The sequence below is a fragment of the Chiloscyllium punctatum genome, chromosome 48 (genome assembly GCF_047496795.1).
Source record: "Chiloscyllium punctatum isolate Juve2018m chromosome 48, sChiPun1.3, whole genome shotgun sequence".
In the NCBI taxonomy this organism is placed as follows: Eukaryota; Metazoa; Chordata; class Chondrichthyes; order Orectolobiformes; family Hemiscylliidae; genus Chiloscyllium; species Chiloscyllium punctatum.
The window spans coordinates 48,304,178-48,320,993 of record NC_092786.1 but is presented as its reverse complement, the minus strand read 5'-3'; the positions used below and the strand labels follow the sequence as shown (position 1 = coordinate 48,320,993).

General features: G+C 40.9%; 1 protein-coding gene across 2 annotated transcripts; it reads left to right on the top strand.

The window, feature by feature from the left end:
• The first annotated feature begins 82 nt into the window (after nt 1-82).
• On the top strand, nt 83-16,097 carry mrpl46 (mitochondrial ribosomal protein L46). Of its 2 annotated transcripts, none has more exons than XM_072565141.1 (4): nt 83-349; nt 6,924-7,122; nt 8,771-8,941; nt 15,812-16,097. In XM_072565141.1, the coding sequence occupies exons 1-4, from the start codon at nt 116-118 to the stop codon at nt 16,072-16,074; spliced, it is 867 nt and encodes a 288-aa protein (XP_072421242.1). In that variant the 5' UTR covers nt 83-115; the 3' UTR covers nt 16,075-16,097. The 2 variants fall into 2 exon arrangements, with proteins under 2 accessions (XP_072421242.1, XP_072421241.1); XM_072565140.1 differs by having other exon boundaries at nt 86-349; nt 8,768-8,941.
• The last annotated feature ends 719 nt before the right edge of the window (nt 16,098-16,816 follow it).

Here is a 16,816-nt window from a genome sequence, read left to right as displayed (position 1 = left end):
ATTTTAAAGAGGATTGATGCCCCTGCAGGTGGTGATTGTGCTTTGTTCTTCCCCCCCCCTGCTGCGGTTGGTTTCTCCCCCATTACGTGTGACGCAGGCGGTGGTTGGGAGCAAGATGGCGGCGCTGCAGCGCTGTGTGCCTGTGGTCAGGGCCGGAGTCAGGCTCCGGCGGCTGGTGCGATACTCGGCGCTGCATTCCTTCGGGGTGACGGCCGATAAAGACCCTGCCTACAGCCCGAATCAAGTGCCGGGTTGGCAGTGCTGCGGCGCGGTGTGTCTGCAGCGGGCGGCCGTCTTGTCGCGGGAAATGAACCCGATGGAGAGCGCGTTCGCGCAGCTGCTGGGGCAGGCGAGTGCGCGCATTGCCGCTGGGCGGGAGCGCGCCTGCTGATTGTCAGAGGGAACAGAGCAGTGAGCAATTCGAACCTGCTTTATTGTACAGTCAGATCATGGTTAATAGAAGTAAAAACAATGACTGGAAACCAGATTCTAGATTAGAGTGGTGCTGGAAAAGCACAATTCAGGCAGCATCCGAGGAGCAGGAAAATCGACGTTTTGGGCAAAAGCCCTTCATCAGGAATAGAGGCAGAGTGCCTGCAGGGTGGGGAGGTGGGAAAGTAGCATAGCTTCAGGGCAGAGGAAATGACCTGGGAGTTGTAGTGGGAGAGGGACTCCCTGAGATTCTTGTAGAGAGAGGAGGAAAACTTCTTCAAGGCAGGCATCCTTGCAAGAGGATTCGCAGCAGGGTTTCATTTATCTCTCCACCTTGCAGGCACTCTGCCTCTATTCCTGATGAAGGGCTTTTGCCTGAAACGTTGATCTTCTTGCTCCTCGGATGCTGCCTGAACTACTGTGCTTTTCCAGCACCACTCTAATCTAGAATCTGGTCTCCAGCATCTGCAGTCATTGTTTTTACCTAGTTGATTTTAACCCTACTGCGAATCCTCTTGCAAGGATGCCTGTCTTGAAGAGGTTTTCCTCCTCTCTCTACAAGAATCTCAGGGAGTCCCTCTCCCACTGCAACTCCCAGGTCGTTTCCTCTGCCCTGAAGCTATGCTACTTTCCCACCTCCCCACCCTGCAGGCACTCTGCCTCTATTCCTGATGAAGGACTTTTGCCCAAAACGTTGATTTTCCTGCGCCTCGGATGCTGCCTGAACTGCTGTCCTTTTCCAGCACCACTCTAATCTAGAATCATGGTTAATAGAGTCTGTAGTGTCCGTTGTGGATTTCTTCTACCCTTTAATCATTCAAAGTCAGTTTTTGCTCAGAGTGACTCATAGATAGCACACAACTCTGAGTTAGGAGGTTTTGACTTCAGTTCTGCAGTGCTAAGGGAGTGCTATACGGTCAAAGGTGCTATACCTATGATGAGACATTAAATATCACATGACACTATTGCAAAGAATTCCTGTTGACGCAAAGCACCACATCCAATTAATGCCTCATCAGTCTGTTCTTGATCATCAATAAAGTGATAGAAAGGTTCATCAATAATACTATGAAGCAGCAATCATTTAGCAATAGCCTGCTTAATGATCCAGGGGCCACCAGATCCTGACCTCATTACAGCCTTGGTTCAAACATGGACAATAGAGCTGAACTCCAGAAGGGAGTTGAGAGTGACTTTGATATACAGGCCACATTTGACCGGAATTTGGCATCAGAGAGCCCAAGCAAAACTTTGCTATTTGGAATTGAGGAGGGTTGGGAATTTTTCACCTAGTTGGAGTCATATGTAACTGAAAGGAAGATAGTTGTGGTTGTTGGAAGTCAATCAGCTTAGCTCCAGGACACCCCGATAGGAATTCCTAAAGGTAGTACCCTAGGCACAGCTATCTTCAACTGTTTCATCAGTTGGTTGGCTGATAGGAAACAAAGAGTAGTGATAAACAGCTCCATTTCGGAATGGCAGGCAGTGACCAGTGGGGTACCACAGAGATCAGTGCTGGGACCACAGCTTTTTACAACATATGTTAATTATATAGAAGATAGTATTAGTAATAACATTAGCAAATTTGCTGATGATACTAAGCTGGGCGGCAGGGTGAAATGTGAGAGGATGTTAGGAGATTACAGGGTGACCTGGACAGGTTAGTTGAGTGGTCAGATGCAGTTTAAGGTGGATAAATGTATGGTTATCCACTTTGGTGGCAAGAACAGGAAGGCAGATTACTACCTAAATGGAATCAATTTAGGTAAAGGGGCAGTGCAGAGAGATCTGGGTGTTCTTGTGCACCAGTCAATGAAGGTAAGCATGCAGGTACAGCAGGTAGTGAAGAAGGCTAATAGCATGCTGGCCTTCATAACAAGAGGGATTGAGTATAGAAGCAAAGAGGTTCTTCTGCAGCTGTACAGGGCCCTGGTGAGACCACACCTGGAGTACTGTGTGCAGTTCTGGTCTCCAAATTTGAGGAAAGACATTCTGGCTATTGAGAGAGTGCAGCGGAGGTTCACAAGGTCAATTCCTGGAATGGCGGGACTACCTTATGCTGAAAGACTGGAGTGACTGAGCTTGCATACCCTTGAGTTTAGAAGACTGAGAGGGATCTGATTGAGACATATAAGATTATTAAAGGATTGGACAGTCTGGAGGCAGGAAACCTGTTTCTGCTGATGGGTGAGTGCCGAACCAGAGGACACAGCTTAAAAATACGGGGTAGACCATTTAGGACAGAAATGAGGAGAAACTTCTTCACCCAGAGAGTGGTGGCTGTGTGGCAGTGGAGGCCCAATCTCTGGATTCATTTAAGAAAGAGTTGGATAGAGCTCTCAAGAATAGTAGAATCAAGGGTTATGTAGATGAGGCAGGAACAGGATACTGATTAAGGATAATCAGCCATGATCATATTGAATGGTGGTGCAGGCTCGAAGGGCAGAATGGCCTACTCCTGCACCTATTGTCTATCAGAAGTGGGGATGTTTGTTGGTAATGAATATTCAGGACCATTCATAATTCCTCAGATAGTGAAGCAGTCTATGCCTGAATGTGGCAACATTTGGACAATACCCAGACATTGGGTGGTAAATAACAATCATGCCATACAAGTATTAGGTAATGATCATCTGCAATAGGATGGATTCTAACTACTGCTGTTTGACATTAATGGAATTATCATTGCTGAAACCCCTGCTATCAACATCCTGGACATTACCATTGACCAGAAATTGAACTGGACCAACTACATAAGAAAGCAAATAATACCTAAAATTTTATTTAAGTGTTTGCTGCACTTGCTTACTTTTAGTAACTGGTATAAAAAAGTACCCAGGTCCCTATGTATGTCAACAATTCCCGGTGTATCACCATTTAAATATTCTGTCTTTCTATTTTTCCTACCACAGTGGATAAGTTCAAACATCCCATGTTACAGTGCATCTGCCTGCTCACTCAACTTCTTTAAGCCATATGCACTCACAATTGTACGGCCAAATTCTACCCCAACTCCATTTGCAAGTTTGCTGACGACCCCACAGTTGTAGTTTGGATCTCAAACAAAGATGAGACAGAGTACAGGAAAGAGATTGCTTGGTGGCATGGCGTAAAGAAAGCAGTCAATCTCTCCATCAACGTGGGCAAAATGAAACAGCTGGTCACTGACCTCAGGTAGTGGTTGGAGGCCATGCCCCTGTCCACATAAATGGTGCTGAGGTGGAGATGGTTAAAAGTGTTAAGTTCCTCGGAGTGTTGATCACCAGCAGTCTGTCCTGGTCCACCCACGTCGATGTAACAACCAAGAAAGTATAAGATATCGCTGCTTCCTCAGGAGGCTAAGGAAATTCAGCATGTCCAGAAGGACGCTTACCAACTTCCATAGATGTACCATAGAAAGCATCCACCTGGATACATCACAGCACAGTATGGCAATTGCTGTTCCCAAAACCACAAGAAATTAGAGTTGTGAACACAGCCCAGTGCATCACGAAGATCAGCCTTCCATCCGTAGACTCAATTCTATACATCCTGTTCCTTGGAAAAGCAACCAACATAATCAAAGACCCCTTCCACCCTGGGTATAGTCTCTTTCACCCTCTTCCGTCGAGCAAAATAAATAAAAGTTTGAATACTTATATGAATAGATTCAAGAACAGATTCTTTCTGTTATTAGACATTTGAACAGACTGGTTAAATGTTAATGTTGATCTCTCTCTCTCAGCACCTTCTTTGTGGCTGTAACACTCTATTCTGCACTCTTCTTCTACCCTGATGCACTTTATATAGAGTCATAGAGATGTACAGCAAGGAAACAGACCCTTCGGTCCAACCTGTCCATGTCGACCAGATATCCCAACCCAATCTAGTCCCACCTGCCAGCATATCCCTCCAAAACCTTCCTTTTCATATACCCATCCAAATGCCTCTTAAATGTTACAATTGTACCAGCCTCCACCACATCATCTGGCAGCTCATTCCATACACGTGCCACCCTCTGTGTGAAAAATTTGCCCCTTAGGTCTCTTTTATGTCTTGCCCCTCTCACCCAAAACCTATGCCCTCTAGTTTTGGACTCCCCGACCCCGGGGAAAAGACTTTGTCTATTTATACTATCCATGCCCCTCGTAATTTTGTAAACCTCAATAAGGTCACCCCTGAGCCTCTGATGCTCCAGGGAAAATAGCCCCAGCTTGTTCGGAGTTTAATTCAGATAAATGCGAGGTGCTGCATTTTGGGAAAGCAAGTCTTAGCAGGACTTATACACCCTAATGGTAAGGTCCTCGGGAATGTTGCTGAACAGAGAGACCTTGGAGTGCAGGTTCATAGCTCCTTGAAAGTGGAGTCACAGGTAGATAGGATAGTGAAGAAAGCGTTTGGTATGCTTTCCTTTATTGGTATAGAGTACAGGAGTTGGGAGGCTGTACAAGACATTGGTTAGGCCACTGTTGAAATATTGCGTGCATATCTGGTCTCCTTCCTATTGGAAAGATGTTGTGAAACTTGAAAGGGTTCAGAAAAGATTTACAAGGATGTTGCCAGGGTTGGAGGATTTGAGCTAATCTGCCTGTGTAACACACAAAACAGCACTTTTCACTGCCGTACGTGTAACAGCAATCAATCAATCAATTATTCAAAACTGCCTTGAATGGTTGTTATATCCTCACCACTCTCAATCCCAGCTAATTCTTTGTTGTCAGCAAACTTGGAAATATATCATTTTATTCCCTCATTCAAATTGTTGATTGTATATAAAGAATAGCTGGGGCCAAAGGTGTGATTATTGTGGTATCACACAAGTCACTGCTTTTCACTTGGTGGGGGGAGAAAAGAGACTCCATGTTTCCTGTCTACTTAAGAATTCCCAATCCATGTCAATATATTGGCATGTACATTGATTTTGTAATGAACCTGAATGCCCATTGTTCCCTCTAAGCTGCGTGGTTAGTCTGTGCACATCTGGAGGCTCACTGATGATGTTACTTAGTATGGTGACGAAATGTTTGAAAACGAGCCTTCCAGGTGAGTGAGCAAACTTATATTCTGTGCACACCTCTTCAGCATGTAGACCCATTGCATTCTGGGTCTGGCAATGACTGCCGTGCACAGATTTTGGAGGCTTGAGCAGCTGGAGGAAAAATTAGAGTGACAGTAGTGTGGGAGACTTAAGCGCAGATTTCTGAAAATCCAAATACACCCCATCCACTGATATTCCCTGATCTAAAGAAGCAGTATACATTTTTCTTCTAATTTTGAGCAATATTTGTGTTCAGTAGTGTGGTTTTGTGATGCAGTATACTTTGATCGTCAGGTTTCAGGCTTGTCTGTACTGTTGTTTGATCTTTGCGGATAGGTTGGCATTTAATTTCAAGAGGACTGGAATATAAAAGCAGGGATACACTTCTAAGGCTTTATAAAGCTCTGGTCAGACCATATTTCAAGTAACTTTGGACACCATATTTTGTGAAGGATGTACTGGCCCTAGAGCGGGTCCGGAAGAAGTTCACAACAATGATCCTTGGAATGAAAGGCCTAACATGGGAACATTTGTGGACTCTAGGTCTATACTTGATGGAATTTAGAAGATATGGGGGGGATCTAATTGAAGTTTACAGAATACTGAATAGCCTGGCCAGAGTGGACATTGGGAAGATGTTTCCATTGGTAGGCGAGAGTAGGAGCTGAGGACACAGCCTTCAAGTAAAGGAAAGACTGTTTAGAATGGAGATAAGAAGAAACTTCTTCAGCCAGAGAATGGTGGATCTATGGAATTCATTGCCGTAGAAGGCTGTGGAGACCAGGTCATTGAATATTTCTAAGACCAAGATAGCTAGATTAGGTTCTTGATTGTCAAGGGAATCAAAGGTTATGGGGCGAAAGCGGGAAAAATGGGGTTGAGAAATTTACTAGCTATGATTGAATGGCCGAGCAGACTCGATGGGCTGAATGACCTAATTTCTGCTCCATTGGCTTATGGTCTTATTGGTTCGCCTTAGTGACCTGGGTCAGATTGGGGGTTGGTGGGTGATAATGGAGAAGTCATCCAACATTACTATATGTCATGCAATGATTACTAGTGGGAACAGCCAAATATCTTTCTGACATTGGGTGTCTAGATGCAGAGTTGAAGCAAAGTTACATACAAGGTGCTTTCATTGACTCAGTCTCATCAAAATGGAGAAAAGGGGGGGTTTTCATATGACTGCCTGCATATTCTTATGTAACTTAATCAGTGTGAATGTGGAACCCAAAATGCTGAAACCGTATAAATCTTAACCGTTAAATTAGAGATCATCGTGATAAAGCCAGTGATGTTATGTTAATTTTTTTAACTTTCATGTGTAATAGTGCATTCTGAATCACTCTATTGGTTTCACAGTTTTGTTCTGCTTGTGAAACATTCGGCCTGGAGGATACTCCTCCCAGAGCCTAATGGATAGTTCAAACCCCATAGGGTTCCTGAAATGCAAATGATCTCCTATGTTTTGCAGGTAGAATTGGAGAAAAGTGTATACTCTGATCATGAGCTCCGAGTCTTTGAAGATGAAGAAAAACTTCGTTGGACTCAGGCAGATGATTATGATTCGGAAGAAGAAGAGGATGTTGGCCAAGATCTTGTGACTGCTCAAGATCAGGAAGATATGTGGGAACAGAAGTTCCGAAAGTTTAGAGCTGCTGAGAGAATACAAGGTTTGGGTCCTTTAATGTTACAACTTTAGTGAACCACGTATGTTGTAAAGTGCTCAGTTTTTTTGCTCAATTTTGTTTTGCTAGAAATGCAGTATTTTACATCCAAAGTTTTTTTTATTGGAAGTGAATTCCATTTGAATCAAATCCTTCACAATTTCAATTCAGTGATTATTATGTGATCACAATTTCCTCATTGCAGCTCATTTTTCCAGAATCTTAAAACAGTAAAGCTCCTTACTTCCCTCAATCTTGCTTTCCTCCATGCAGTTTTGACTTTTCCAACTATAGATTGGTGTCATTTAACCACTTTTTTTCATTTATCTTGGTGCCTTTCTTTCAACCTTAGTAGTTGGGCAGAATTGTGAGAAATGATTGAAGACATCCAGCAAGTTGGAGTATGTTTTTGGTATTTACAATATTTTATTTTTAAATGTTACTGGACTTGAGCGTTTTTGTTACTGTTAGCAGGTAAATATCTTCATTTAACTGAAATGATCTGTGTATTCATATGTATTTGTAAATAGTTCTCTTCACAAAGAATTACCATTTTGACAGGCCATTTTGACATTACTGATGAAGAGTTTATGCTCTAAACGTCGACTCCTGCTCCACGGATGCTGTCTTTTCCAGCACCACATTTTTTGACACTGAGGCCATTTTGTACTGTCTAACTCATTTGTCCTAATTTACCCGTGAGACTTTCATTCTCTTATCATTACAAGCATAATCCTTCTAATTTTGCTGGAATATGTTGGTGTGGTACAGGGTGCTCCTAACTGTAGTTAGACCTTGAACCTAGGTATTTCTATAATTTAAAAAAGTGTTGTCAGACAGCCTGGTTGCATTGGAGAATGCAATTTAAAGAGACTGGTATTCAATAGAATGTGACTTCTGATGTTTGTAATATAGTTACATGTTGTTGAGCATTGCAAACTTTAGATGACTTTTTTCATTAATTTCCTGCTGGAATGCACTGTTGAGTTTGAGGAACGTCAAGCTTTGAGAACTTGTATCTCACAGCTCTATTTCTGATACTTAGACATGTCAAAAAAGCATCTTCTAAAAGGTTTCGTGTTTGCAGCCAGTCTCTGCTAACAGCCTGATGTTTGTTGCTGAACATATTCACTAGAAATATACAGTTCATTATTATGGATTTGTAATCTCAGGAAACAAACAGTTAGACTTTTAAAACTGCCTCTGACAATCTCAAAATACTTTTAATTTTATTCTCTCCTTCAAACATTGTGAATGACTCCATTGGAGCAAGGCAAGTGCTATCATTCATTATAGAGAACACATGGTGGTAGGGACATTTGAAGGAGTCCAATGTTATGCACAATTCGAAAGTGACCTTTCTAATAATAATTGCAAATCTCATATGCCTGTTACATCTGTAAACAGTAACACTTTTCCTTCATAATTTTATCTCCTTTAAATGTTTGTTGTCTATTTTGTGCAATAACGATAAAGATATATCAGTCTGCATGAAGAAAATTGGACTATTCATTATCCATTTGTGACAAACTTAATATAAATCTATCTTTTGGTAATGGGGATTACCACAGAGGAGACATTGCTGAATTATGTCCGGCAACAGTATTGGCTTGTCAATTATTCAAGATGTATTTCTTTACCTTTGTCTTAGAAGCTGACGAGAAGAATGACAGATCTACATTGAACAGGCAACTGGATAAGAAACTGATATTATTGGTAAAAGAAAAAGTGGGAGATGAAGAGATTTGGTTGCTGCCACAGAGTGAATGGAAGCCGGGGGAAACCATGAGGCAGACTGCAGAACGTGCCCTGTCTACAGTATCTGGTAGTAGTGTTTGATAGCTTTTTACATATAATAGTCTATAGAATTAGAAACATCGATAGTATAGCACTGAAGGAGTTTATCCAGCCCATTGTGCCTGTTATGATACGGGGGTAAACCCTCCTGCTTAATTTAAAACCAGCAAAATAGAAACGATTTATCCCATGCAGTAATCTGTAAAAATTCAAGTGGCCGCAAACTGTTTAAAGTAAAAATTAACAACTTTATTTCTTAAAGTATAACAGAAATAATTAATTAACAACTATGTACATGTCCTTACTCTAAGCTATCTTTTACCTTCCCTTCTGTAATACTAGTCTGATAAAGCTCCCAATTAAGATTTACAAAACAACACTTCTTATCTCAAAAGCAGACAGCTTTCAGTTCTTCTATTTGAATTTTCCTGTGTCTTTTCTTCTCAGGGATTTCTGCTTCACACGTTACTAATCCAAAAGGTACCTTTTAAGAGAGCTATTATTCATGCAGTCTGTTTACATGCTGGATTTTGGCAGTTCTCCTCCTCCCAACTGTTCAATTTTCACCAGTCTTATACTCCAAAGCATCGGATTGTGTCATTGGCTTTTTAGATTGTCAATATAGTCAATTCAAAATTGATTGGAATTTGGTATTTTCCAGGGTGTAATTTAAACTGGTCTAATTCAAATCTGTTTTTTTTTGTCATTTCCAGGCAACTAGCTACCCCAGTAGCTGGAGCACATGTTACATTGTATCTTATTGAAAACACTTGGTTCTGTCACTGCTAGCTTTTAACTCTATTAAAAGATATAGTTCACCCACATCTTCATAACACCATCCCCTTTAAGAAAAAATGAACCACCATAATGAAAAGATGGCTTTTTTTTCTACTTTTTAAATACATTACCCTAACATACAGATAACTTTAATATATATTCACCTTAACTTCTTCCCATATACCTGAATATATAACATTAAATAAAGACAAATCTCAGCTAAACACTATCCATTAAATCCGCAATAACGCATCTGCAATTACATTCTTCCAACCCGCAAAATGTGTGATTTTTAAATTAAAAGTCTGTAACATAAGACTTCAACGAAATAGTCTCATTTTTTTATCTTTAAAACGTTCTAAGAGTGTAAACGGATTGTGATCCACGTTCACAATCATCTCCGATTGTTCATGACATACACATTAATACGTTGTAAGGCTAGTGCCAAACTCTCTTGTTCCTTTTTGATTGTGGAGTATTTCTCTGATGGATGTTGATCTTCTTCGAAAACTAACCAACTGGCAGTTCAATCCCATCCTCATCTTCCTGTAGGAGTACAGCTCCAACTGCAATGTCATGAGCATCGATGACGATGTTAAAAGGTTTTGAAAAGTTTGGTGTAGCTAAAACTGGTTTGCTGGTTAATATTAATTTCAAATGATCGAATGCCTCCTGGCATGGTTCTGTCCACCAAAACTTTTGTGTTCTTCTTCAGCAAGCTGGTTAATGGTGCCATTACACTGCTGAAGTTTGGAACAAACTTCAGATAGAATCTGCTGAGTCCTAAGAATCAAAGCACTGCTTTCCTTGAGGTTGGTTATGGAAATTCCTCGATGGCCTTTGTCTGTGAGTTCAACCTTCCATGACCAATGTTATGTCCCAAGAACGTAGAGGGATCGAGTTCCGGAACCATGAGGTTATGCTGCAGCTGTACAAAACTCTGGTGTGGCCGCACTTGGAGTATTGTGTACAGTTCTGGTCACCGCATTATCAGAAGGATGTGGAAGCTTTAGAAAGAGTTCAGAGGAGATTTACTATGATGTTGCCTGGTATGAAGGGAAAGTCTTATGAGGAAAGGCTGAGGGACTTGAGGCTGTTTTCGTTAGAGAGAAGGAGGATGAGAGGTGATTTAATAGAGACATATAAGATAATCAGAGGGTTAGATAGGGTGGACAGAGAGAGCCTTTTTCCAAGTATGGTGACAGCGAGCATGAGGGGGGCATAGCTTTAAATTGAGGGATGATAGATATAGGACAGATGTCAGAGGTAGTTTCGTTACTCAGAGAGTAGTAAGGGTATGGAATGCTTTGCCTGCAAAGATTCGCCAACTTTAAGTACATTTAAGTTGTCATTGGGCAAGCATATGGACATACATGGATTAGTGTAGGCTAGATGGGCTTCAGATTGGTATGACAAGTCGGTGGAACATTGAGGGCTGAAAGGCCTGTACTACACTGTAATGTTCTATATTCTAGCGTCACCTCTGCTTTTGCGAATTCAATTTTATTTATCACCAGTTTTGCTGCTTTTAGTTGTTCAAAGAGATCTGCCAACTGTTCCATGTGATCTGTCCAGGACTTAGCAAAGATCACTATGTTGTCCACATAGACTGCACAGTTTGTTAACCCAGCCACAATTCTGTTCATGAGTCTGTGGAATGTGGCAGGTGCGTTCTTCATTCCAAAGGGCTTCACTTTAAACTGATATAGCTCATTTGCAGTTACAAATGCAGAAATTTCTTTCACTGTCTCTGATAAAGTTACCTGCCAGTAACCATGCACTAAGTTCAACTTGGTGATGTAACTGGCTTGTCTGACTTTCTCGATATAGTCCTCCAATCTACGAATTGGATATGAGTCCAATTTTGTAATGTCTTTGACCTTCCGATAATCCACGCAGAATCATTGAGTCTCGTCGAGCATGGCCTCCACCTCCTTCTGGACCTGTATGGCTTTGAGAGGATTAAGCCGATAGGGGTGATCTTTTATTGGGGAAGTATACCCTACATCTGGTTCATGTATAATAGCATTAGTCCTCCCATATGATTCTTACATATGCCCTTGTACTTATTGACAAATCTTTCAACTTTGTTCTATGCTCCTGACCTACCCCACTCCTCAAGGACTTCATTTTTAAATCTATTTTGAGCCACGTCAAAATCCACGTTATCTGGATTTGATTCCTCACTCTGCAGGGCAGTGACTAATACCTGTTTCTCCAGTTCTTTCTCTCTGGTATAATACGGTTTCAACATGTTCACATGACATAATCAATACCCTTTTTTTTGATCCAGCATCTTTACTAAATAGTTCACCTGACTCAACTTTTTATCAATTTGATAAGGATCACTAAACCTGGCTTCGAAGGGATCTCCTATCACTGGTAACAGTACTAACATGTTATTCCCTTGGGAGAATGTACGAGTCTCGGAGCTTTAATCTGCCACCTGCTTCATTCTAAACTGTGCCCTCCTTAGATGCTGTTTAGCTAACTCACCTACTCAGTTTAATCTCTCCCTCACTTCGATACATAATCTAAATGTGAGATCTCCGACTTTGGTCCTGACAATTTTTCTTTAATTAATTTCAAAGGGCCTCTCACATCATGACCGAATATTAATTTAAAGGGAGTAAACTGAGTAGATTCATGTGGGGCATCTTTAATGGCAAACAATACAAATGGGATACCTTTATCACAATCATTTGGGTAATCCTGATAGTATGTTCTCAACATGGCCTTCAAGGTCTGATGCTACCTTTTTAAAGCTCCCTGGGATTCAGGATGATACTCATTGGATTTAAAATGCTGTATACTTAAGCTATCCATGACCATCTTAAACAGCCTAGCAGTAAAATTTGACCGTTGGTCTGACTGAATCTCTCTGGGTAGCCCATGTCATGTGAAGAAAGCTACTACAAATTACCACTCTCTCAGATAGGGTGGCACAGTGGTTAGCACTGCTGCCTTACAGCGCCAGGGGCTTGGGTTCGATTCCCGCCTCAGGCAACTGTCTGTGTGGAGTTTTCACATACTCCCTGTGTCTGCGTGGATTTCCTCCGGGTGCTCCGGTTTCCTCCCACAGTCCAAAGGTGTGCAGGCAGGTGAATTGGCCATGCTAAATTGCCCATAGTGTTAGGCGCATTAGTCAGGTGTATATTATAGGGCAGGGGAATGGGTCTGGGTGGGTTACTCTTCGGAGAGTCAGTGTGGACTTGTTGGGCCGAAGGGCCTGTTTCCATACTGTAGGGAAATTAATCTTAAAAAAAATCAGAAAAGTGCATATTTGTTCATCCTTTACTATCAGTGACTGGGTAGATCCTGTATCTCTCAAAATTATAACTTCTTGTTCTTCTCCCCAGTTCTTTGAGTAAACTTTACCCACAAAGGTGAATTCTTTGTAGAGATCAAGTACTAACTCCATACTCAGCCCCTGCCCAGGCTGTGCGCCAGCCTGCAGCTCCCCGGCTCTTCTTGGGGTCTCCTTTACTATCTTCACTAATGCCACTGGCTTAGCTTCTCTTACTACATCTTTTCCCACAGCGCCTTTCTTTAATGACCAGCACTGTGTCTTTACATGTCCCACCTTCTAGCAGTGAAAACACCTTTTCCCAGTGGCCTTCTGAAACCACTGGCACTGTAATTTTGTGTGTCCTACTCCATTACAATCAAAACATCTGAGGCCTTTCACCTCCTTTCCACCCTCTTGGGCTTCTTAAGCATGTGGTAAATTCTTACCAGTGCTCTCTACTCTTGGTTTAATATTGTAGGATCTCCCCTTCTCCCAACTTCTATCCCTCACAGGACAAAATTCTGGCTGAAAGCTTGTCTTCTGCACCAACGTGTACTCATCTGCTAATTCTGCTGCCCTTCTAACTTCCTGAACTTTCTGTTCCTCCGTGTGAATTCTTACCGTCTCTGGAAGTGGGTTTTTAAACTCCTCCAGCAGAATAATCTCTCTTAGAGCCTCAAAAGTCCTATCTATTTTCAAAGCACGCATTCATTGATCAAAATGACTATGTTTAATTCTTTTGTACTCAACATAGGTATGACCTGGTTCCTCCTTTGTGTTTCTGAACTGCTGTCTATATGCTTCTGGTACCTATTCATAAGTACTTAAAATAGCCTGTTTTACCTCTTCATAGCCTTTTGACACTTCATTGGACAATGTGGCAAAAAACTCACTAGCTCTGTCTTCCAGTTTAGTCTGAACTAGCATTACCCATAAATCCTTGGATCACTCCATCTGCTTAGCCAGTTTTTCAATTGAAATAAAGACAGCTTCAATATCTTTCTCATCAAAGTGCGGCAGAGTTATGATCTATTTGTATATATCACTCCCCTCTCTTTTAACCTCCATGCTGTTGACTTTGCTGACACTTCCCAAGTTCAAATTCTTTCTTTTTGTTTCTCCCCTTCTTCTCTCACTCTTTCCTCAGCTAGAAATATCTCTCTCTCTCTCTCTCTCTCTCTCTTTCTTTTCAATTTCTCTCTCCCTTTGTTTATCTTCTAACTCCATTTCCTCAATTGTAACTTACGTTTTTCTATCTCTACTGCACTTGTCTGTTTCTCAGATACATTAAAGTGTTTATAATTTCAGCTTTACTTTTCTCCTTGGTTAAACCCAAATCTAACTTGTTTGCAAATTCTAAAAGTATGGCCTTTTTCTTTCCTTCTAAACTTTCTTGGAAATTTTGAGAATCCTCTTCAAATCCCAGAACCTCTTGAGCAATTTTAAGACCCATTTCTCTCATTTTCAATTTAATCAACCACAAGTCCTTGAAATTAAGCAAATTGCCTCACCTACGTTTTATTTAAAGATCTAGGACACTAATCTGCAAGTATTTAAATCTGCTGGGATTTTTTGTATTCCAAATCTATTCAAATCTGTCTAAGCCAGTTCAAATCACGGACCCGAGCCCCCAAACTGTTATGACACTGGGTAAACCCTCCAGCTTAATTTAAAACCAGCAACGCAGAAAAGATTTATCCCGTGCAGTAATCTGTAAAAATTCGACTGACCAAGAACTACTTAAACTAAATGTTAACAATTTTATTTCTCAAAGTATAACACAGAATAATTAACTAACAACTATGTACAAGTCCTTACTCTAACCCATCTTTTACCTTCCCTTCTATAATACTAGTCCAATAAAACTCCCAATTTAGATTTACAGAACAACACTTCGTATCTCAAAGGCAGCTTTTGGTTCTTCTATCTGGATCTTCCTGTGTCTTTTCTTCGGGATTTCTGCTCCACAGGTTACTTAATCCAAAAGGTACCTTTTAAGAGAGCTATTTTTCATGCAGTCTGTTTACATGCTGGGGCTTGACTGTTCTCCTCCCAGCTGTTCAATTTTCCCTGGTCTTATACCCCAAAGCTTCGGTTAGTGTCATTGGTTTTTAAAATTGTCAATATAGTCAATTCAAACTTGATTGGAATTTGGTATTTCTCGGGGTATAATTTAAACTGATTGGCTTAATTTGATTTTTTTTGTCATTTCCAGACAACTAGCTACTCCAGTAGCTGGAGCACATGTTACATTGTGTGTAATTGAGAACACTTGGTGCTGTCACTGCTAGCTTTTAACTCTCTTAAAAGGTATAGTTCACCCATATCTTCATAACAATGCCCATGCCAGCTCTTTGGTAGCGCCATCTAATTCGTTCCACTCAACTGCTTCTTTCATCAATGTCTTGTACTTCATTTTCCCCTCTGACATTTATCTATTTTTCTGTACAATGTAATGATTTCATCTGCTTCTACCATTCTCTTGAACATTCCATGTTATAACAACTTGCTGTTTTTTTTTGTGTGTATTCTTTAATTGTCATGTAGCCTCTGCTTCTTTTTGCTAATCCTTAATCATGCCTTTGTTTTATACCATCAAGGGATATGAGCATTGTTGGCTTGGGCAGCATTTATTGTCCATCCCTAATTGTCCCTGAGAAGATGGTGGTGAGCTGCTGCCTTAAACTTGCAATCCTTAGAGCGTAGGTGCATCCACAGTGCTATCTATTCGCAACATTTTCATGTTTGCTTTCAATGACAATACTTGTAGTCACCATTTTAAAAAATATCATTTTCTAATTTATTTTGTTCCCCATCTTTTGAATTTTATAGGAAATGAATTGCACGCTGTTTTTCTGGGCAATGCTCCAGCCGGCTTCTATAAATACAAGTATCCTAAGGACTTGCGAAATTCCAGCATTGTGGGGGCCAAAGTGTTTTTCTTTAAAGCCTTGCTGATGAATGGCGATCTCAAGACCAGAAGGAAGGGTGACTATGTATGGGTAACTAAGAGTGAACTGAAAGACTATCTCAAACCAAAATATTTGCAGCAAGTTAATCGCTTCATCTTTGACACCTCAACAATATATGAATAAAAGTTTATTTTGTTATAATGGAATCAACATTCCTCCTATGTTTCTCAAATTATGTTTTGCATAGTTCCTGAGTCAGCTGACTTATTTTAATTAAGATCAAATATTTGACTGGGAATACGTCATCTTCAAGTTCTGGTTTGCACTTGGTCGATTGCTGACGAATTGGTCTTAGTGCTGTTAGTTTGGAAGGGAGGAATCAGCTTGCATCCAACTACTTATCGGTTATGTTGTGACCTCTGCTGGAAAGTATGTCTTTGGGAATCAGATTGAGGACATGATTAAACTTTGGTGTTTAGCTGTTGGAGGAAGGTTTTCTGCTGCCTTTCAAATTGTACCCACATTTGGGAAGGGCAGAAGATAAATGGAAGTGAGTGGGGCCAGTGAGTGTGGCTGGAGGAATTGCAAGTACATTGTTCCCTCCGAACAAAGCTCTCATCATTAAACCTGTCAGGGAGAAGCTATACTCAAAATATCCTCGTCAGTTTCCAGCAACCAATTAGTCCCCCTATCAACAAAACCCTGAGTCTTGAAACTTGATTCAAGCTGAGATTGATTTTAAGGCATATAAATTATTTTAAATGTCATATTATTGGTTAACTCATTAATCACAAAGTTTCCACTTAAAAAATTCCTTTGTCAGAGGTTGCAGATTGGATTTACTCAATTCTGTAGCTCCAGATTCTATGTTCTATTGCTATCCTCCTTCGTTTTTGTAAAAAGCATTCTTTGTGGATTCATTATC